The sequence below is a fragment of the Mercenaria mercenaria genome, chromosome 1, assembly GCF_021730395.1.
Source record: "Mercenaria mercenaria strain notata chromosome 1, MADL_Memer_1, whole genome shotgun sequence".
Taxonomy (NCBI): Eukaryota; Metazoa; Mollusca; class Bivalvia; order Venerida; family Veneridae; genus Mercenaria; species Mercenaria mercenaria.
In genome coordinates, this window is record NC_069361.1 from 110,437,667 (window position 1) to 110,462,345 (window position 24,679).

At 35.2% G+C, this 24,679-nt stretch overlaps 1 protein-coding gene across 14 annotated transcripts in view; it reads left to right on the forward strand.

Moving 5' to 3' along the window:
* LOC123526658 (ral GTPase-activating protein subunit alpha-1-like) overlaps positions 1-24,679 on the forward strand; it is a 172,620-nt gene that overhangs the window by 10,292 nt on the left and 137,649 nt on the right. For 13 of the 14 annotated variants that reach the window (XR_008366593.1, XR_008366594.1, XR_008366595.1 and 10 more), the window contains 11 exons: positions 1,959-2,080; positions 4,019-4,157; positions 4,865-5,006; positions 7,957-8,224; positions 11,142-11,213; positions 17,127-17,255; positions 18,056-18,286; positions 18,482-18,555; positions 18,952-19,060; positions 19,803-19,925; positions 20,455-20,575. Coding sequence is in view for 10 of the 14 variants with exons in the window: in XM_053520431.1 (XP_053376406.1) it covers positions 1,959-2,080; positions 4,019-4,157; positions 4,865-5,006; positions 7,957-8,224; positions 11,142-11,213; positions 17,127-17,255; positions 18,056-18,286; positions 18,482-18,555; positions 18,952-19,060; positions 19,803-19,925; positions 20,455-20,575 (1,530 nt within the window). In the remaining 4 variants the exon portion in view is untranslated. The remainder of the gene's footprint in view (positions 1-1,958; positions 2,081-4,018; positions 4,158-4,864; positions 5,007-7,956; positions 8,225-11,141; positions 11,214-17,126; positions 17,256-18,055; positions 18,287-18,481; positions 18,556-18,951; positions 19,061-19,802; positions 19,926-20,454; positions 20,576-24,679) is intronic. The other variant, XM_053520479.1, reaches the window with a different exon arrangement.

Here is a 24,679-nt window from a genome sequence, read left to right on the forward strand (position 1 = left end):
ACAAAAAGTTTTCAAATCTTGTTTTTAAAGTTACTTAAAGAAAATTTCAACTATATTTTTTTCTATTATGATCTTTTGACCTTGAAGACTTGTCCTTAAGTGCAATGATAACAGGTGAGCGATATAGGGCCATCATGGCCCTCTTGTTTAAGAATACTCTGTAGTGGACCGAATGTGTACATTATGTTAATGCTGAGATCAAATTTCCCGCATGTGTAGTACCAAAAGGTCAACAGGATATTTCATTTCACTGGCGTTGTACTTTTATAAAGTTATATGTTCTCTTCTGATGTAAACCAAATTTCATTTTGAAATGTTTTTTAAAAGACAGATTTGCCATTCTGGTTTTCTTTATCATTCGTGTTGACCAGTCCATTTTTTCTTTCTTTTTTTTTTTGTACAGTTGGGTTGCAAAGACGATTTTCTATACTTATTTCAACTGGAGGCCCAACTAATGAATCATGAAATTTTTACAAATCAAATAATTATAAAATCTATTTATATCGGTTTCCCGTGTGATGTCTCATTAAATGCAGTGACCATTAGTTTTTTTACGCTTGATTAATCATAGCCTTTTGAAATAAACCATCCGTCGGATTCTCAATAAAAGAAGTGGATCCCCGTCGAAAGCATTTAGATCCAGTCAGAAACATTTGGAAACCAGTCAAAAATGTTTAATACATTGCAGTCGGCTGTCTGCAAACATTAAAGGATGTGGCGCACGAGCACTGATTGCGTCACATGCTAATTACAGACTGATTATCAAGGTGACAGTCAGACCGTTTGACACGTTTATTGATTATCTGAGGGTGATACCAACAATTTCCTGCTTGGCAGGTGATCATGTATTGAGATTTCAGACCGAAATTTATACTTTTCTCCATTTTTACGGGACCGATTTTTTTCATTTTTTCACTTCACGAATCGGTCTGAAAAGTCAAAAATCGGTCCAAAACCGACAAACCGGCAAATTTCTGGAGCCCTGGTTTTGAAAGATATCATAAACCACTTTATTCTTTGACAGGTATGCAATAATCATAAATAGAATGAATACATAAATGTAAACATCTTGAAATGCAACTACTTCTACAGTAAATTTCCTGTTTAAAACAGCACCCTGCCCCTTTTTAGCAGCACCCAGCCCCTTTTAGGCAGCACCCTGCCCTTTTTGAGCTCCAGAAATAACACTAAGTACATCTTATTAAAACTGTATGATATTATACCATTTCTTGTATTTGTTGCTCTTTAAAACTCAAGGACTCAATACTCTTCAAATATGATTAATGACTTGAAGAAGACTTTGTTTATTAATATTATATCTTATTTGCATGCATTATTATTCTAAGAGATACCATCTGATCCGTAAAACAGTATAAAAGATATACACTTGTCCTTTAGCCTGAGTAAATTTGAAAATATTTGCGTTAATGATATTTTATAGTATGTCCAACATCATTTAAATAGGTCTAACGGTGATGTATATTTTGGACATCATTACTTGTTATTTATGAACATGATAAAATTCAGTCTTTAATTAGGATAATATAACAAATAATACATGACAACCTGTGGGTTAATGCTTGTACCATTTTGTAAGTGCTATATAGCCCTTTCCTTTGTGTTGATACATACTATTAAGTGTGCTTTTAAAAGTATTTTGTTTATTTTGGTTGAAATTTGAGTGTTTGCTATAAAACTCATTTCTTCTTAAAATAACTGTCTTACCTATAATCAGTTCTGTTAAAAACTTAACTTGTAACTAGAATGTCAACTATTAACACTGAAAAAAGGAAATGTAGCGATAAATGTTAAGAATATTGAACTTTAAGTATTAAGTTATTTTCATTTTAAGAATATTGTTTAGTTCAGAAATTTTCAAATGAAAGATAATAAAAATCCATTTTTTCTTGTCATACTCAAGAGAGCTTGCATTTTAATAAATCTTCACTAATTTTCAGCCTATGGCGGGATAATAGCAGCAGGGGAGATTACTCCTATACTGCCGGTGCCAGGGGAAAAACAGCCTGATAATATTACAAAGTTCTTCTTTGATGCCTTGCTTCAATTTTTGGTGTCTGAGGTAAGTTAAAACTATTATGTTTTCTGTTGCCAAGTATTGAAATAAGATGGTTGTTGTCAGTATGTGTCACCCCTTGGTTTTGTGTGCAAGTACGTATAGCTATCATTTAAAGGTATATGGCTTTAGAACTTCTTTTTTTTTGCCCCCAAAGGTAGGCATATTAAAATCGCACTGTCTGTTCATCCGTGCCTCCATGTAAATTCTTGTCCGGGCTGTAACTCTGCTATCCATAAAGGGATTTTGAAATAACTTGGCATAAATGTTCACCATAGTGAGATGACGTCTCATGCGCAAGACCAGGTCCCCTAGCTCCAAGGTCAAGGTCACACTTAGAGGTCAGAGGTTAACAGGGTCTGTTTCGTGCCTGGTCCATAACTCTGTCATCCATGAAGGAATTTTTAAATAACTCTGCATAAATGTTTACCATAATGAGACAGTGTGTCGTGCACAAGACCCAAATCCCTATCTTCAAGGTTAGGGTCACAGAAGTCAAAGGTTAACAGGGTCTGTTTCATGTCTGGTCCATAACTCTGCCATTGATGAAGGGATTTTGAAATTACTTGGCATAGTTGTTCCCCATAATGAGACGACATGTCATGCGCAAGATCCAGAGCCCTAGCTCTAAGGTCAAGGTCACACTTAGAGGTTAAAGGTGTTTCTTGTTTGGTCCATAACTGCCATTTGTCAAGGGATTTGAAAATAATTTGACACAAATGTTAACCATATTGAGAAGGTGTGTCACGTTTATGACCGGAATCTCTCGGGTCAAGGTCATGAAATGTGTGATTTTTTGCGCAGACAACTGTAGCGTTCTTGGGCACACTTCGGGGGCATTTGTCACCAATAGTGACAGCTCTTGTTCTTTTTTCTAGGTCAATTACAAACCTCAATTGGTCAAGTCCCATAATTTTGACATGTATTTTGGTTAAATTATGCCTCCTTTAGGACTTAGAAAATCCTGGTTTAAGTTTTGCATGTAAGTTACTATTTCCAAAACTAATGCAGATATTGAATTGAAACTTCACGTGTCCTCCGGGGTTATAAAACTAGGTGATAGCATGAAGTCCCATAACTCTGACATGCATTTTGACCAAACTATGCCCCCTTTTGGACTTAGAAAAAAAATCCAGGTTAAAGTTTTGCATGCCAGTTACTATCTCCAAAACTAATGCAGATACTTGATTCAAACTCTATAAATAGTTTAACATTTAGGGTAATATTCCACTTCTGGGACAATTCAAATAGTCGAGCATTGGCTGTCTTATGGACAGGTCTTGTTATTAATCCCCCTTGAAGGATTTTCATGAAACTTGGGTCAAATGATCACCTGATCAAGACGTTGTGCAGAATTCTTGAGTCAGCCATATCAGTTCAAGGTCAAGGTCACAGCTAAAGGTCAAGGGTTTACCCTTTCACTATCCATAGCAGTGGCGGGGGATTTAGCTGTCTTTCAGACTGCCTTGTTCTTGTTTGAATCTTTATCTGTTTATTTTGAAAATGAAGAATACTTTAAAGTGTAAAACTTGAAACAGACAAAATCACATGTAAAGAAAAAAAAATAATTCAAGGGGGTTAGAGCCAGAAGGTTGTAATTACATATGAATAAAGCAGGCACTTACTACCTTTTGGCACGTACTCCTGGAAATACTTAAGTCCGAAACAGTAGGGATGTCTTTGTAGAAGAATTCTGCTGATTTAAAAAAATGTGAAAACTAGGAAAGTAAACACCGTAAGATACTACCAATTTTGACCAAAAAGGATTAAAAATTCCCAATACCAAACATATAGGTCATCTCCCAAAAATGCTGGAAACAAGCCCTGCTTTGGAAAAAAGTTCTGACTGTTTAAGTCTTAAATGTGGTTCTTTATACTTAAGCCTGTTGTAAAGTGATAAAATTCTTATGTTTAGTTATGAAGTTGTAATGCTGTGTTTTCAAGGTGATAAAGATAGAATGGATGAACAAGGATATGAGAGAAGTGTGTTTTGTCTTCCTTTTTAACAAGTTTAAGCGCTCTTACTTGAATTGGCTTCTACCAGACTTTGACAGGAACAGAACCATTTATGATCCTGTCCTGGGTAAGTTCTTAGAAATAATACTGACTTCTGAATGAAAGAAAAAATTTCATTGGCAATTAGAATAATTGTTAAGTATTGTGTGAAACTCCATAAATTTGTTCAAGGTGAAATGGACATGCTTCAGTCTTCTATTAGGGGTTAATTATAACATCAATAACTTGTATAACATAATGTTCTATATAACAACTTCTTCATTGTTTTTGCTTTCCTATTCTTATTGGGGGCCTCCGTGGCCGAGTGGTTAAGATCGCTGACTTCAAATCACTTGCCCCTCATCGATGTGGGTTCGAGCCTCACTCAGGGCGTTGAATTCTTCATGTGAGGAAGCCATCCAGCTGGCTTACGGAAGGTCGGTGGTTCTACCCAGGTGCCCGCTCGTGATGAAATAATGCACGGAGGGGGACCTGGGGTCTTCCTCCACCATTAAAGCTGGAAAGTCGCCATATGACCTATCATGTGTCGGTGCGACGTTAAATCCAAAAAAAAAAAAAAAAATTCTTATTACAAAGTGTAATACAGTTTATGGATGGAATATTGTCTGCTTTTCTTTTGGCTCATTGTGATTATATATTTATCCTTATGTATTTTCTGTACAGCTTGGTTTATTTACTTAGAAAATTCCAGTAAGTGTTTGTTTCTATACAGAAAATTCCAGTAAGTGTTTGTTTCTATACAGAAAATTCCAATAAGTATTTGTTTCTATACAGATTTGCCATCTGTGAGAGCCCCAGCAGATACCCTGACAACTGATGAGCCAGAAAATGTTTCTGAATGCCGAGATTCCTTCATTAGGTGGCTAACAACATTTACCATTACTTCTAACAAAAAACCCGAAGGAGAAGTGTTAAAGTAAGTGAACAGCATATTTTTTATACGCCCAAAGGGACGTATTATTAGTTACACTGCTTGTTGGTGACAGGATACGGGATATACGCTGTCGAGGAAATCCATGGATTTTCAAGACAGTGTATATCCCGTATCCTGTCACCAACAAGCTGTGGAACGATTTTATCTTGCTGACTACCGTTTACTTACATACTATTAATCTAATATTTTGTAAATTAACAAAGCGGCGGCCATTTTTTTTTTAATCAAAATTCATATCTAAAATTTTCTAGCAGGATATGGAATATATCCTGTCTCCACGTCACATCTATTGACCAATAGAAATGCAAGAAACTTGTAGGAGGCTAGATAATATTTTATACCCCCGGTGTCTGTCCGTCCGTCCGGTAGCAATTTACCTGGTAAGGATTTTTTGCAGACATAGAATTTTTTTTGTGGACTTACAATTTTTTATTGAATTTCTTCCCTTTGTTGTTCCTGTCCTTTGGGCTTCAACCATCAAGTTCTTTAAATTGTGCTCCCATCCTCTGATATAACCCTTCGGACGTATATTGGCCTGCTTGGCGGAGCTCTTGTTTTAAAATTCCACTGAGATGTTCTATTTAATTGAAGAGAGTAAATAAAAATGTTTCCCATTTATTATTGTTCATAGGGTACAGACTGTATTCAAAGAATAATCTGATGATGGGTTTTTAAAACTTCATTTTAGACATGATTTATTGACCTTCTAACAGGGCTTCCATTAAGCGGCGTCCCGGCGTAAAATACGCCAAAAATTATGATCCGTACGCCAATACACAAAGTCAGAGGCGTACCAAGGACTGCCGATATGTTCAAAGGACGACAAAATCAATACACCGTGACGTAACTTCACATGAATGACGTGATTAGCTCCGCCCCGAAACTAATCAAAGCGGTTTAATAACTCTTGATTGTCAGCCTCGTAAAAACTGCCTGCAGCATTTGAAGTGTGAGACTAGTGTGAAAGCATCGTGTTTGACACAGACCGTCTGTAAATGTAAACCGTTATCCAGATCAGTTGACATGTTTAGAAGGCGCTAATTGCCGACAATAAAACATTACATGCATTCGGCTCGGATAAAGTTGGTGAAACAAGCTCCGAAGTCGGAAGACAAAGTAACTAATTGTGGAAAATATATCGATAATTTCAGCAGAAAAAACCTCAGCAAGTAACTATTTTCTTCTAGCAATTGACATTTCACATCCAGTTTAAATTAAAACATTTTTGACGATCGGTAATAAATTTGCTACTTACTTTGGATTTTCGTGAATGATAAATCCTATTTTTACAGTATTTTTTAGAGAAAAAAACAACAAAACATTCAATTTTTTCTCCTATTAAGAACTGATATCTTTGACACATTTTGATGACACTAGCACGTGGCTTCAAAGGGAGGTGTCGGCAAAATTTTCCTTTATTGATTTTCTTTGATGTGGGATGAAAGTTAACTGGTTGAGTTAGTATTGCCAGGTGAATGACGTAATTTGACATAATTCTACTCCAAGTAAAATGTGCTTTAGGTTTTTTTAAAGTGGATTTTCGTTATATAGCTGAACAAGAGTAAGTCTGTTGATTTTAATAAAATGCTGACTGTTGCTATACGTATAATAAAACAATAAAATATTTTTTGTTAAATAAAATGTTTTCTAATCATTCTAGTGGTCCTTTTATTCTATTACTTTACACATTGTTCTGAACCAATTAGATATGATGATAATGATATTGAAGGTCATTGTACAAAGTGATACTACGTAGGACTCCAAGAAAATTTAAGAGGGACTCCAAAATCTGAATGTTAGGCAGTCCTGACTCCATAAAATTGAATCCTAATGGAAGCCCTGCTTCTAATGAAATTAAGGTTTACAGTAACGGAGTCTGTGAAATGCAAGCAATAACTTAATTCATTATAAGGTCAGTAAGTGATCTATAACCTATTTATAGTTTAGATAGAAAGTAGGTAACCATTAGCACCCCCCATATTTGCCAACTAAATGATCTACTTTATGGATTCACTTAATAGGTATTGCATGATCTGGCATAATAAAGCAATTAATAAGTAAGTAAAAAAAAAAAAATGAGAATCTCTGGTTGCTGGTTTGATGTTTCAGGGCTTTTTTCCCCTATAAATCTACCTCCGGTAAAAGGAGGTAATCCCAATGCCAAAAAGTATGTTTTTTTCCCAAAGTTGAATTTAAAATTCCCAAATGATAATACCTTTTAGGGTATTTGCTGTTTTAAGATAGTTTTGCTAATTTGTATGTATATTTAGGTACATTATAATACTGCTGAACAATGACTGAAATGCAATTCATTAATATTTCACACAAAAACACATTTATGTCGATTTTGGTAATTTGCAAATTGTCCCAATTAAGATAATTTCCGAGAGCATTTTCCCAATTCCACCGGTGTCGGTGGCATTCCCAAATTGATGAAAAAAAGGCCTGTGTTTAGACTAGTTATGCTGTAAATAGCCATTAAAACTAAATTTTTCACCTTATGTCTGCTAGAGTTGAGAGTATTTCATTTATTATTTTCTTTATGGAAATATCTTTCAACTTCTGTTTGAATGACATCCTTCTATAGATTTTTAAATTAAAGTCAGTTTTCTTGATTTTGAGGGGTTTTTTTGTGAAATCTGGAAAACAGTTGTGTTGCTCATCTGTCCAAAGATTTTCTGTCACCTCAACATGTTCGTTCTAGATTTATTTGAAACAAATTTTTTGAAACTTAAATCATCCTAAGTGTTGAAATTTAAAGTTTATTTTTTGTGGAAAATACTAAAAAAATTCTTGAGGTTCTAAAAAAATGAAGAATTACCTTTTACCACATTTTGAAACCTTTTAAAAGATTCATAATATCTTTGATACTGAATGTTTAAAAAGAAGTCTAGAAAATGGAATAATATAAATGAAACTGTAACTGTTACAGAGGTATCTCATGTTCAGCTCTAGCCGAGGGGGATGAGGATGAAGGTAAAGCCAAAAAGGACATCTCTGAAACAAAAGAAGAGAACCAGGATGTAGCTCCCGGAAGTAACACTAGCACCTTGTCAGCTAGTTCTCAGATCACAGAGAAAGATTCTCCCAACTCAAGTTTCTGCAACGAGGAACACAGCACATCTGAGTACGAGATTGTGAGATCTGTTATGTACTCCACACGAGAAAACATCAATATTGTGCATGAGATTTTCAGACAGGTATGGGCAGTCTCTAGAATGGGACTGTTATATTGTCAAAATCATTTGTTTTCATAAAGACCTGGTGATAGTGTCAAAGGCTTCGTTCCATGTCAGTGGGAATGTTCAGTTTTTATTCTAAATCAAAGTTCCTGTTTCATCTTTGGTACACTTGCAGCTTTATAGCATGTACATTGTCGTGACTAAATTGGCTATAAAATTATTCCTTCATCATTTAACAGTTTTGAACCTAACATTGATGACAGAAATACAGTTTGTTAACATCATAACTTATATAAACAGCATATAAAAGTGTATTTTTGTTAAAAGAAACATTCTTAACAGAGGCTGGGAATATGGTCAAAAAGTTAGAGAAGTTAGCAATTGAGTTCATAACAAATTATACAAAGTCAGTATTATGTCAGTTTTCGCCCAATAGTCAGTAAATGTTTCCAGTTACTAGTATACTTTTTAGCTCACCTGTCACAAAGTGACAAGTTGAGCTTTTGTGATCGCGCGGTGTCCGTCGTCCGTCGTGCGTCCGTGCGTCCGTAAACTTTTGCTTGTGACCACTCTAGAGGTCACATTTTTCATGGGATCTTTATGAAAGTTGGTCAGAATGTTCATCTTGATGATATCTAGGTCAAGTTCGAAACTGGGTCACGTGCCATCAAAAACTAGGTCAGTAGGTCTAAAAATAGAAAAACCTTGTGACCTCTCTAGAGGCCATATATTTCACAAGATCTTCATGAAAATTGGTCAGAATGTTCACCTTGATGATATCTAGGTCAAGTTCGAAACTGGGTCACGTGGGGTCAAAAACTAGGTCAGTAGGTCTAAAAATAGAAAAACCTTGTGACCTCTCTAGAGGCCATATTTTTCATGAAATCTTCATGAATATTGGTCAGAATGTTTATCTTGATGATATCTAGGTCAAGTTCGAAACTGGGTCCCGTAGGGTCAAAAACTAGGTCATTAGGTCTAAAAATAGAAAAACCTTGTGACCTCTCTAGAGGCCATATTTCTCAATGCATCTTCATGAAAATTGGTCAGAATGTTCATCTTGATGATATCTAGGTCAAGTTCGAAACTGGGTGACGTGGGGTTAAAAACTAGGTCAGTAGATCTAAAAATAGAAAAACCTTGTGACCTCTGTAGAGGCCATATTTTTCATGAGATCTTCATGAATATTGGTCAGAATGTTCACCTTGATGATATCTAGGTCAAGTTCGAAACTGGGTCATGTGCGGTCAAAAACTAGGTCAGTAGGTCTAAAAATAGGAAAACTTTGTGACCTCTCTAGAGGCGATATTTTTCAATGGATCTTCATGAAAATTGGTCAGAATGTTCATCTTGATGATATCTAGGTCAGGTTCGAAACTGGGTCACGTGGGGTCAAAAACTAGGTCAGTAGGTCTTAAAATAGAAAAAACCTTGTGACCTCTCTAGAGGCCATATTTCTCAATGGATCTTCATGAAAATTGGTGAGAATGTTCAGCTTGATGATATCTAGGTCAGGTTCGTAACTGGGTCATGTGCGGTCAAAAACTAGGTCAGTAGGTCGAAGAATAGAAAAACCTTGTGACCTCTCTAGAGGCCATATTTTTCACGAGATCTTCATGAAAATTGGTGAGAATGTTCACCTTGATGATATCTAGGTCAAGTTTAAAAGTGGGTCACGTGCCTTCAAAAACTAGGTCATTAGGTCAAATAATAGAAAAACCTTGTGACCTCTCTAGAGGCCATATTTTTCAATGGATCTTCATGAAAATTGGTCAGAATTTTTTATCTTGATGATATCTAGGTCACATGTGCTCAAAAACTAGGTCACTATGTCAAATAATAGAAATAACGATGTCATACTCAGTTGAACACTGGGTCATGTGGAGATAGGTGAGCGATTCAGGACCATCATGGTCCTCTTGTATAAGTACATTTCATCATTTTGGTGATGAATTTGTACACTTACAATGTGGGGAAATGCAATAGAAATAATTTTCATCAGTGGATAGTCTTGTTGAGAAGCAGCAGAACAAACATGTTCAATATTTTGTAGTCAAGTTGCCTACAAAAACTTAAATATTACGCTATATTTTACAAAATTGAATGGTGTAATATCTTCCAACTTGATTTAAACCATTTACATCACCTGTATCATAGGTTGATAGCCATTCTTGGCAAAATATTATTCACTGGTATGGGAATGTACTTCAAACATGGTGGCATTTCATAATCATTTGTGCAGCAGATTAAATTTTGAGACTGGAAATAAAATTTGGCAGCCTTATTTAATGGCAGGATTTAATTGTTAAAGTTATGACTCCTGTAAAGAAATTTTAAGGATTTCAAGTTACTTCAGCTTTGAAATTAGCGGATTTTACCTTCACATGGGGTGTGAATATGCAAATGGAACTGACATCACTATAAAGTGCATTCAGACAGATTTTGGAAAATGTAGTCTTATTATTATACAAACATTACAAGGAGCTCTCCTTTAAGTATGTGTTACTGGTCAGCATGATGATGTTTTATAATCTGGGGATCCAATTAAAATCAGCGATATATGTTATTCATGTAATAAAACATGTATAGGTAAATTAATCAGTGTTTAATTGGTATGTTCTTATTGTCAGTAAAATATGGTTGATGTCGTAAGTGGTATCATATAGTTTCTATTGCTTCCACCACCCTTCCATATAGAGTTTGGATTAAAGTGCTCTTACATATATTAACAAAATGGCAGTGGCTGTTTTTGCTGCCATCTTGCTGATTTACCAATTTTAAGATCACTCTGCAAAATATTTCTTTGGATAATAAGGAGAACAGTAACATTTTTGTGAATGTTTATTTTAAATGAGGAGGTTCCATCTGCTAAGCAGCTTCTAGGAAAATTTATGTCTGTCTTTTCTTTTAATTATTGTATAATTATCTGTTTCAGGCACTTCTGTTCTCATTTAAACACGGAGGAGCCATCCGTCGTGTCATTGCAGTATACAAAGACTGGTTTCAGGTAAGTGGGATTTTATTGTTGATATATATGTAGATTTTGGTTTATTAATGATATATGTCCATAAAAAACACTTGTTTTTATGTTGGCGTGTGAAATATATTATTGTCCAGTTTTATTAAAGTGTACCATTCTATTATTGAAAGTTGGCTGTCATTTAAACTCTATATATATAGGCTTAGTCATTGTATAAGATAGGGCCTCTGAAGGTAAATTACGAAATAAATTCAATATAGGTAATATCAAGAATCATGGATGAGAGATACTGTCAGTTGGTAAAAATTTGACAATAAGAGCATGTAAATGTATGCATTTTGTCAAAATGATATATGCAGGTGCCTTTGTTTATTTAAACTTAATTTGTGAAGGAATTACATTGTTGGTGAAGGCATGTTTGAGAAATGATAAAGAAATACTATTAGTATGCAGGAAGTTAACAGGAAGTGTGGAAGTAAAGTTTCCTTAGACAGGCATGATTGTTACATTTTTCACATTTTAGTTGTAATAGCAGCTTTGAAAAAGTTTGTCAAAATAAGCTTGAATTAAAGAAAATTACTGAGAATACAATAGTTTTGATTTTAACTAGTGTTAGTTTTCCATTTTTTGTGAAGGTAACAAAATACCACTGATAATGCAAGATTTTTTTCATAAACTCGTTGCTTTTGCAAACTTCAAATGTTCATAATATCAGGTATGCATGTTGCAAAGAGAATCTGCATGGTGCGTAAAGGTCCTAAGACATTGAGGGCATTTGCATGGATTTTTTTCTTTTTGACTTATTAGCTCGACTATTCGAAGAATAGTCTAGCTATTCTACTCACCCTGGCGTCGGCATCGGCGTTACACATTGGTTAAGTTTTTGCATGCAAGTACATACAGCTATCATTTAAAGGCATATAGCTTTGAAACTTATTTATTGTTTTTCTAGGTCAATTACCAACCTCACTGGGTCAAGTTCCATAACTCTAACATGTATTTTGAGCAAATTATGCCCCCTTTTGGACTTAGAAAATTCTGGTTAAAGTTTTACATGCAAGTTACTATCTCCAAAACTAATGCAGATATTGAATTGAAACTTCACATGTGTCTTTGGGGTTATAAAACTAGTTGATAGCACCAAGTCCCATAACTCTGACCTTCATTTTGGCCAAATTATGCCCCCTTTTGGACTTAGAAAATTCTGGTTAAAGTTTTGCGTGCAAGTACATACAGCTATTACTAAAAGGCATATAGATTTGAAACTTATTTTTTCTTTTTCTAGATCAATTACCTACCTCACTGGGTCAAGTCCCATAACTCTGACATGTATTTTGGCCAAATTATGCCCCCTTTTGGACTTAGAAAATCCTGGTTAAAGTTTTACATGCAAGTAACTATCTCCAAAACTACTACAGATATTAAATTGAAACTTCACATGTGTCTTCCGGGTTATAAAACTAGTTGATAGCACCAAGTCCCATAACTCTGACATGTATTTTGGGCAAATTATGCCCCCTTTTGGACTTAGAAAATCCTGGTTAAAGTTTTGCGTGCAAGTACATACAGCTATTACCAAAAGGCATATAGCTTTGAAACTTATTTATTCTTTTTCTAGGTCAATTACCAACCTCACTGGGTCAAGTTCCATAACTCTTAACATGTATTTTGGGCAAATTATGCCCCCTTTTGGACTTAGAAAATCCTGGTTAAATTTTTGCGTGCAAGTACATACAGCTATTACCAAAAGGCATATAGCTTTGAAACTTATTTATTCTTTTTCTAGGTCAATTACCAACCTGACTGGGTCAAGTTCCATAACTCTTAACATGTATTTTGAGCAAAGTATGCCCCCTTTTGGACTTAGAAAATTCTGGTTAAAGTTTTACATGCAAGTTACTATCCCCAAAACTAATGCAGATTTTGAATTGAAACTTAACATGTTTCTTCGGGGTTATAAAACTAGTTGATAACATCAAGTCCCATAACTCTGATATGTATTTTGGTCAAATTATGTCCCCTTTCGAACTTAAAACTCTTTTGATATTTAACATTTTGGGTAATAATTTCCTGCTTCTGTGACAATATTTCGAATAGTCGAGCTTGGCTGTCTTACGGACAGCTCTTGTTTTTTAGCATGCATCAATTTTTAGCTCGACTATTCGAAGAATAGTCTAGCTATTCTACTCACCCTGGCGTCGGTGTCACACCTTGGTTAAGTTTTTGCATGCAAGTACATACAGCTATCATTTAAAGGCATATAGCTTTGAAACTTATTTATTCTTTTTCTAGGTCAATTACCAATCTCACTGGGTCAAGTTCCATAACTCTAACATGTATTTTGAGCAAATTATGCCCCCTTTTGGACTTAGAAAATTCTGGTTAAAGTTTTACATGCAAGTTACTATCTCCAAAACTAATGCAGATATTGAATTGAAACTTCACATGTGTCTTCGGGGTTATAAAACTAGTTGATAGCACCAAGTCCCATAACTCGGACCTTCATTTTGGCCAAATAATGCCCCCTTTTGGACTTAAAAAATTCTGGTTAAAGTTTTGCGTGCAAGTACATACAGCTATTACTAAAAGGCATATAGATTTGAAACTTATTTTTTCTTTTTCTAGATCAATAACCTACCTCACTGGGTCAAGTCCCATAACTCTGACATGTATTTTGGCCAAATTATGCCCCCTTTTGGACTTAGAAAATCCTGGTTAAAGTTTTACATGCAAGTTACTATCTCCAAAACTAATGCAGATATTGAATTGAAACTTAACATGTTTCTTCGGGGTTATAAAACTAGTTGATAACATCAAGTCCCATAACTCTGATATGTACTTTGGTCAAATTATGTCCCCTTTCGAACGTAAAACTCTTTTGATATTTAACATTTTAGGTAATAATTTCCTGCTTCTGTGACAATATTTCGAATAGTCGAGCTTGGCTGTCTTACGGACAGCTCTTGTTTATGAAATAGATGATTTATTTTTAAGGAATATAATATATAAACAAGTAGTTTGTGATTTCTGTTTTGTTGTTTGTTCATAAATGTCACTGTGATATTTATTTAGTAATTCAACATTTTGGAGAGGGAAAATGCTTCGTACATATTTTTCACTTTACTTGCAGTTTAATTTTTTTTTTTAAATGTATGAAAAGTATAGAATAGTTACCAAATATTGAATCTCCTAGATTGCTGAAGTCATTTAATTTAGTATGTCTACTTAATTATTATAACTGTAATAATGAGCTTTTGTTGAAGAGGAAAACTCTCCTACTAGTCTTATTCATTCATATAGAGGGAACTAGATTGCTTTGGAGACAATTTTTTGTTTTATACAGTATCATCTTTGCTGATTAGTTAATTATGTATAAAGATTTATTTTAATCCCTTAGATATAATTTTATGTACATAGTTTGTACTATATTTTTATACTCCAGATACAAAGTGTACTGGGGGTATGGAATCACGCATGTCTGACCATTGGTCTGTCAGTCCGTTGTGTTTTTTGAGTCGGCTAAACGATGTAATCGTTTTGACGAGTCCTTGCTATCCAGCGATTCTCTAAGTCTAAATGGACCAAATAACACAGTGAAGCGATGTAGTTCCATTAGATTTCTCAAACTTCAAACAGTTCACTGCAAGAATGAAATTAAGTTGCGTGAATTCCCTTTGCTATGACCAATATACGATGTAATCTGTCATATTTATGACTTGTAATTGTGTAATACTCGAATGTAACCCATTAAGCATAAATGTGCATTTTATGAATTGCGCAGGCTTACAAAGCTTGCGTAACATCCAGCGAAAGACAAAAAATAGTTCCACAGGGCTCCAGATAAGATGCGTAATAGCGTAAATTACGTATAGAAATAATGCAAATACGCATGTCTAATAATTTCTAAACGTATATAAAATTACAGAAATGCACACAATGCTTTTTTAAAAACAAAATCTGAATCATCTGGATGCGTTAGGTAACATAGCCGATCCCGATCAGCCTTAATTCTCCCACATTGAACGTATACACGCATCGTATGATTTCTATAAAGTTTGCGTGGGTCTCTACACACACACATGAATTTTGCAGTCAGTAAACGGATAAATTATCGGAAGAAGAAGCTCTTACTGGTTTGTTTAGTTACTACAGATATTAAAAATGATTTTAATTCTTATTTTTCGAGAAATAAACAAATCGGCGAAACATTAAATTGTATTTTCTTGTAGTTTTTGAAATCGAAAGTAGATCGTCTATGTTTGGCGAAATGAAACAACTTTTTTATGAAAAGATTTAAATAAGAGGTAATTTAACCGTAAACTTCAATGTCAGATACTGCCAATTGCTGCTAAATGTCTTCGTATCATCACAATTTGTAAAATATATTGTTCAAACTGGAGAAAAGTGTAATCGTATCCGGATATAATATTTTGGGTAAATATCGAGCTGTGTTATGAAATTTTAAGAAAAAAAAAAAAAAAAAAAACTGAAACTGGTAGACTATACTGTCAGTACATCAATCATTAGCCGACTCAGGCCATTCAGGCCTTTGATTCCATATCTTCTAAACTACCTGGAAGATTTTCTTAAAACTAACATCAGTTGTATACCTCACCAAGAGGATGCGCATTGCATACAACCCAGGCCACTAGGTCAAGGTGACACTTGGAGGTCAAAGATCAGATAGCTTATATTTGTGTCAACTCCCTATCTAACCACAAGAATGAATCTCAAGAAATTAGAATCAGTTGTTAACTATCCAGATGACATACAAGGTGTATAACCCAGGTGTATAGGTCCAAGGTCAATGTCACAAAGGTCAAAGATTGAATAGCTCAAGTTGTTTACCTCATTTAACAACATTCATAGTGCACAAACAAGGTAAGTAGGTCCAAGGTCAAGATCACACTTGAAGGTCAAAGGTCATGATCACAGTATTTTCCTTTGCCTGTATGAGAGCAGCTTCTTGGGGTATTAATCAGCTTTAGTGATAGCTGTAGTTAACCCTATTTATTTGTAAATGTTTTGATTGCTTCTAATAATTCTTGAATCCTATTTTTCATTATTAACCAGAATCTGTTAATTGTGTTTCCTTTAAATGAATCACCTTGTTTGAAAACTTTCACTAGGTTTAAATGATTTGAGCCGTGCCATGAGAAAACCAACATAGTGGGTTTGCGACCAGCATGGATCCAGACCAGCCTGCGCATCCGCGCAGTCTGGTCAGGCTCCATGCTGTTCGCTAACAGTTTCTCCAATTCCAATAGGCTTTAAAAGCGAACAGCATGGAGCCTGACCAGACTGCGTGGATGCGCAGGCTGGTCTGGATCTATGCTGGTCGCAATCCCACTATGTTGGTTTTCTCATGGCACGGCTCATTTGTACATCATGAAAATGCAAAGATTCCTGGTCTTTGAATTTTGTTTTATTATTTGATCAATTACTCAGCTGTATACTTTAGAGCTTTTAGGTCTGTTGTTAAGGACTATGTGCTTTTAGTTTAGGGGAAACACAGGTTCCTAAACAGTTTTAGCAGGTTTGTTTGTTCATTCTGAGCAGAATTACTTGTAATGGATGAAATAAACATTTCCATCATCTCATTTACATATTTTTGACAGTAAAAATGTGCAGGGCCTCCCTGGATTATGAAAATGTTTGTCTAAACAGTTTGAGTCACTAAATGGTATATAAATGTTTTGCAAATTGGAGTCACATTTTTGTAAATTTCAAAATTCTTGTGCCACATTTAAGATTCTGTCCCACAACAAGGAGTGGTAAAAAAAGATATGTGAAAATAGTAAGTCAGAAGAAGTTGTTTGTTGTTAAAGCAAAATATGAAGGACAAACAAATCTACTTGTTACTTTTGTTCCAAAGCATGCATTTTGTCCTTGTATTTATACTAGTATTTTTATAGTGAGCCATTTTATTTGCATGTATAGAATGATAGCGATAACAAGCCTGTGTTCATGCTGGAACCCAGTGATTTTGGTCTACCCCTGGGACTATCCCCTGACTTCTCAAAAAGTCTCTCTGATATACTTGAAGAAGATGGTTCAACTGATTCTATGGTATGTTCAGTGTTAAAAGATTGAGGGTGGAATGGAAAACCGTTGTAACTTAAGGAATTATTGAGACAACTTACAATGTTTTTCCATTTAGCTCTGCACAGTTTGATGGCACATTTAGTTATTAAAAATAGTTCAAATTGAATCTGTTTTTGTTTAAGTTACCAAATGAGTAATTTTGGCTTTCCCACCAAATAGATGATAAGGTGATGGGCTGCAGTTGTTTTTGGACCTTATATTTTGTAACAAATTTATGATTTTATTTACTACTATATAGCATTGCTATAAATTTACCAGGGCTTTATTATTTTAGTTCCTTATAAAAAAAAAAAAAAAAAAGAATTAAGTGTTGAAAATCTGTCAATTGAAATATTTCAGGCTTTTGTATCAGCCAGTGAAATTCATCACTTATTTTTGAAGAAAAAACTAGATATTTAAATCTGGATTTTGAATCAACAAATATTCTGAAGTAATCTATTTGATAGACTTAAGTCAGTTGTCTGTATTTGCCAGTATGTTCGTCAAAAGACTTCTTGCGAACCTGTTTGCATCAATTGCATGTACTGTTGCTGTAATATCAAGCTGTTCTTTTATGTATTGTGAATAATTGTGCAATGAAAGAACTATTTTAGCTTTGTCAAAATGCATGATATATCTATATAATGCACTCAGAATACAGCTTACCTGTATGTTACAGCTGATTAGATTTGTCTTAGTCTATGTATGTTAAGGAAACTATTTTTTATGTATGAAAAATTTAGAGCACATTCATTTAGATATTCCTTGATGATCGCTTATTCCAGGAATCTGCACCAAACTCGATACCGCTACAGCTGTCTCGTGACTCTGGGGACCTGAAAACCTGGCTGCGGAATGCATCATACCTTGGGGCTATCCAGGACCTGGCTGATGGAGGGGACCTGACCCAGTACGATGTTAGAGCTGGACAACAAAAATTGATACAGATTTGTGTGACCAATGCAGCAAACATATTCCTGCTGCAAGCTGACAGTGATACAGCAGTACAAGAACAGGTACAATCAAGTAGAATTCATCTGTTTGGAAGCAGCAATTTGGAAGCTTTTCCCAATGCTGTCAAACCTGGTATTATTACAGTATATAGACTGAATAACTTTCTGAAATTTTCTGACATTACTTTCCCATGAAACAGTTGAACTTGGCATTTTGAGTTGTTCAGAATCTGTGTTGACATTGCCTTGTATTTCCAGGTTGATCTATGCAAGAGGGTGCTGAATATTTATCGCCAGATGGTCATGAAAATCAACATGGATCAGAAAACATGGTACGGAAAAGAATTATTTCCAACTGGGCAAAGCAATAACTCTGAAACATAGATCGGAAAATTTATTGAATAAAATTTAAAATTCAAGAAATCTTTCAATCTAATTGCCTCTAGGATGTGCAAAAGTACTCCAACATTGAAATACATTCTTTGATAGCTTTTTAATGAATACATAAGATAAAACAGTAAATCTAACTTGTTTTCAGACTTAATCTTGCTCCCTTGCAACTAATATTTCCTCTTCCTTTGTTTCACCACTTTTTAGCAGTGACACTATGGTTTAGAAACCATCTTTGATCATGACAAAAGAAACATTACGATTTAATAGTATTAGAAATAACTGTTATTAAATAGCTGAGACTTTATGGTTACCATGATTTTTCTATATTTTTACAGGGAACAAATGCTGCGAGTGTTGCTGTGTATAACCTCAGGTGTACAGAGTCAGTATCCACCAGAGAGCAACAGGGGTCTTGGTAGAAAACTTGCACAACCTATCTTCCAGGTAAATGAATAGAAATAATGTTATACTTTATTCTGTTAACCTCTAAATTTAATTCATATGTGTATGTTGATGACTGACCTTGTTTTGTTGTTGTTTTAGAAAAAATGTTGAAAAGGCATAATAGAAGCTGTTAATTTATCAGATACTCATTCTTTTAGATATAAGTTGATAGCATTCTTCACTTGTGACAGAATAATGTTAGTAAATGAAGGTGACACGAAACTTCTGGAATAAAGTCTGAGGTGCTAAGTATTTTGCTTTAACAAATCATTCTGTTTAGAATAGTTTTCTCAATATTATGGTCAACATATTAAAAAATGTCTGCCATTACAGATGGTGAAACCGAGACTTTGAAAATAAAGATTATTTCATTGTGCGATATTTCACCTATATTAAATTTTTGACTTTGCCTAAGTGTCACTTGGAGACAAGTTGATATTGGCCGAGGGGTCATACAGATAAACATATGTCTTATCCACTAGCAACATTATTTTACTTAATGCAACTTACTTGGAGAATCGTATTATCAGTACATATTAACAAAAAGGAATGTATATAGTTGTTTTCATTTCATAAACCAATTAAACATTGCATGAAAATGACAATAACTGCAGAAACAGACCTTTTATGTTAAAAAGTCTTTCAACTGCAAATACATGGATTATTACCTGCTTCCTTGTTCAAGAGTAAGTTAAATATACATTGAATATCAAATATATAACATTTTATATTTGGATTTTAGACTTTGATAGTGACATGGATAAAAGCTAACCTGAATGTATATATCAACATTGAACTGTGGGATCAGTTTCTACAAGTGCTATCTTCCCTTACCTCCTGGGCGGAGCTGATCAAAGAGTGGGCGGTATGTACACTTGTATCAGTAAAATATTGTAAGAAGTACCCAGATTCTCTTTGTTGTACAAAAATAACTTGTATGATATGTACATTATTAGCCTGCCAGCTTAGCTCAGTAAGGAGGGCTTTTCTATGGATTGAGGGGTCAAGAATTTTCCATTAAGAATGGATAAAAAGGCATTACTGTTTCATGTGGAGGAGTTGGCAGTTACTTGCGACTTACAGGTTACTACTTAACAAGTACAGAATCCAGGAATACTGGTTACATTAATTACCTTTGGAAAATGACACAACCCAGACCAAAGAGATAAAATTAATATATGTTGATTCACAGAATGTTAAATAATTAGATGATATTACTGGTTTATGGTCTGTGTACTTGATGGTCTGATACTTAAGGGTTTTACATTATTCCATAATTCTGGCTATTTGAATGTGTGTCTGTTTTGTAAGAGAGTATGTAAGCACATCATCTGAAGTCTCAGATGTCAGGGGAGCTGAGATCAAACTTACATCCATATCATTTGTCTCTTCAGAAAACCATAGAAACATTAACTAGAGTGTTGGCAAAGCAAGTGTATAACCTTGACTTACTGGATCTACCCCTTGACAGACTCAGTGAACAAAAGGAGAAAAGAAGGCGGGGAAAAAGTCATGGTAATGTTTTATAAGATACTATAAACTAAAAATTTACTAAAGTTTACATTTCATATAGAAAAACAAGCTGAAAAAAAATCTGTTAAAGAAATTAAGCCTTAGTCCCTGTATAACGTTTCACTTGACACACTGATTTTATTACGTACTGTAGGAATAGTTCTACAAAAAAAGCTGTCGCTGTTGAGCAAACAGCTACACTGGGACCCCTTTATAACGCTGTCGTCGGGGTCCAAGGTTCGAGACCCGCGGATCTAGCGGGGTTAAATTTATAACGCGGGTTGGCCGTATATGCCGATTGCGCAATACCCAACCCACCCGTAATGCATTAGACGTATTTTGAATGCTGCTTCCTTTTAAATAACAAATTCTAAACGTATAAACCGGACATTGATTTACCATATATGCTACTGGAAAATACATTTAAAAAATTATAACGCTGTGTCATCATCCCATTTCGTCATAATTCTAAAAGAAAGTTGAAATTCTGAATCCCGGAAGTAAACATATAACGCTGTGTGAGAAGCGCGCGGTCGTGTAAATTACAATAGCGCGGGGTTTTTAAACACGTGGAAAATAAATAAAAATGTAGATTTACGGAGAAACAAGAAATATCTTTAAAAATGATGGTCGGCGAATTGTAATAAGGAAAGAAGTTTATGAATTTTTCATCTAACATTCATCTTTCATCTAACATTTTTCAAATTGCAAAACTAAACACCACACTTTAACAATTTAAATGGTTCTCTTTTAATTTTTCGCAAAGGTTTTGTAGGGTTGCAATTTTGTTTCGTTTATCCTTAGACGATTAATTACAGCAGAGTTTGATGAAGATTCATGAAGTGGTTCATGAGAAGAGGTCATTAAACGTGTTTATATTTTTAGCTAAATTGGTCCCTGTCCCCATTTGTAACAAAATAGCAGGAGACCTTACGATATTGTTACACATCGAGTTTGATAAAAATCCATTACATTTTAGTGGTTAATGCGAAGAAAGCCATATCTACTTTTAGCTATAGTGGTCCCTAATAGGGCCCAAGTTCTTATATAAAAAATTTGGAAGAGGACCTTATAATGGTTCTCCAGACCAAGAATGACAAAGATGCACCAAGCTGTTCATGAGACGTTGTATAAAGGCATTTCTAGTTTTAGCTCTAGCAGCCCCTAAAAGGGGTCAAATGTCCCAGCTGAACAAAGTTGGCTGCGGGCCTAATAAAGATGCTACAAATCAAGTTTGATTAGAATACATAAGAAAAAATCAATTAAACGATTTTTAATGCCCCCGAAGGGAGGCATATAGTTTTTGAACCGTCTGTCGGTCTGTCCGCAATTTTCATGTCCGGTCCATATCTTTGTCATCGATGGATGGATTTTCAAATAACTTGGCATGAATGTGTACCACAGTAAGACGACTTGCAGTGAGCAAGACCCAGGTCCGTAGCTCAAAGGTCAAGGTCACGCTTAGACGTTAAAGGATAGTGCATTGATGGGCGTGTCCGGTCCATATCTTTGTCATCGATGGATGGATTTTCAAATAACTTGGCATGAATGTGTACCACAGTAAGACGACGTGCAGTGCGCAAGACCCAGGTCCGTAGCTCAAAGGTCAAGGTCACACTTAGACGTTAAAGGATAGTGCATTGATGGGCGTGTCCGGTCCATATCTTTGTCATCGATGGATGGATTTTCAAATAACTTGGCATGAATGTGTACCACAGTAAGATCACGTGCAGTGCGCAAGACCCAGGTCTGTAGCTCAAAGGTCAAGGTCACACTTAGACGTTAAAGGATAGTGCATTGATGGGCGTGTCCGGTCCATATCTTTGTCATCGATGGATGGATTTTCAAATAACTTGGCATGAATGTGTACCACAGTAAGACGACGTGTCGCGCACAAGACCCAGGTCCGTAGCTCAAAGGTCAAGGTCACACTTAGACATTAAAGGTCATTTTTCATGATAGTGTATTGATGGGCATGTCCTGTCCATATCTTTGTCATTCATGCATGGATTTTAAAATTATTGGGCATGAATGTGTACCACAGTAAGACGCCGTGTCGCGCTCAAGACCCAGGTCCGTAGGTCAAAGGTCCTAAACTCTAACATCGGCCATAACTATTCATTCAAAGTGCCATCGGGGGCATGTGTCATCCTACGGAGACAGCTCTTGTTTTATTTATTATTTTTATTTATTTCTAAAATAGGCCAACTGATCCCGCTTTAACAAATAGCATATTCGCTATTCATGAATCTTTGGACAATGATGTCACACCTATAAAAAAGTGAAGGTCAAGCAAAACATACAATTGAAATTATTTCAATATTTCTGTTTCATAAGCAAAGTTTGACCGCAGTCATATCACATAGATAAACTGTATGCAGCGTACCTTCATTTTAGTGTAATGAGATTCAGTCATTATATAGCATATATATAATAAAACAGATTTCAACTGAGTTCAATATTTGCATACCATACTAAAGAAAAATATTCATATATAATAAATCAGTTAAATAATTTATAACAAATATATCAAAGCAAACAAGTACTCATTTTAATATGCAGTCTGAATAAGTCACAAAAGCAAGAAACCTTTTCATATACAGACGACAATTGTAACAAGGAAAATCTTTTAAAAAGCACTTCTCTACATAAAAGACTCTTATCACACCCTTATTCATGTGATACGCAGACCGTATTCAGCTCTTTCTTTAATTTGATATATGTTGGTATTTAAACAGGTTTTTATCATATTTATTAAACCTACTTATCATTTTGAGATATATCAATATTCTTGCTAAATATACTGAGCCAAAGTTAGCTTTAAAACTGTGAACAGCGTCGTTTAGGATAAACGCTTTGTCTACATTTCACTCAGCGTAGCACAATCAACAGAGAGAAAGAAATTGACACTCTCGTCCAATCAGGCAGAGTGTTGCATAAATCTTCCATTTTGATCAATTATCTATAATGCGTTATCAAGTAGTTTGATTTGCAAACTGAAGCCACGTGGCATAGGTAATGAAAACAAATTTAGATGGCGTTTGCCGAAAAAAACGCGAACAGTTTTGCAAAATGGATAAAATAAGATAGAAAATAGTAAAATAAACTAGATCTACGATAATAAAAAATGAGAATGGGATGATTACAAAAAACGGCTGCATTTTATTACAAAACTGGACACATTGTTTGATTTTTTTATTCACTCAAATTTTCATGTCGTCTGCTTAATTGGTGCAAACTAAAGAGCTTGATAGGTGACCAACATTACACGCTTGTTATCAATGCAAACAATCTAATTTTGACACGGTGTTGATTGCCTAATTGTCTACATGTATTCAAAATTTAACAAAGGTGTTACGCAAACAAGTAAGCTAGCAAACGGTTATTGATTTTTTTGTCAGAGTCGTCATGGTAAAGGTGTTAAAGTACACAGGTACCTGCAGGTTATGATCAAATAAAATAACATCCGCGGACTCATTTTTTTATGCCCCCGAAGGGAGGCATATAGTTTTTGAACCGTCTGTCGGTCTGTCAGTCTGTCGGCAATTTTCGTGTCCGGTCCATATCTTTGTCATCGATGGATGGATTTTCAAATAACTTGGCATGAATGTGTACCACAGTAAGATGACGTGTCGCGCGCAAGACCCAGGTCCGTAGCTCAGAGGTCAAGGTCACACTTAGACATTAAAAGATAGTGCATTGATGGGCGTGTTCGGTCCAGATCTTTGTCATTGATGGATGGATTTTCAAATAACTTGGCATGAATGTGTACCACAGTAAGACGACGTGTTGCGCGCAAGACCCAGGTCCATAGCTCAAAGGTCAAGGTCACACTTAGACTTTAAAGGATAGTGCATTGATGGGCGTGTCCGGCCCATATCTTTGTCATCCATGGATGGATTTTCAAATAACTTGGCATGAACGTGAACCACAGTAAGACGACATGTCGCGCGCAAGACCCAGGTCCGTAGCTCAAAGGTCAAGGTCACACTTAGACGTTAAAGGATAGTGCATTGATGGGCGTGTCTGGTCCATATCTTTGTCATCGATGGATGGATTTTCAAATAACTTGGCATGAATGTGTACCACAGTAAGACGACGTGTCGC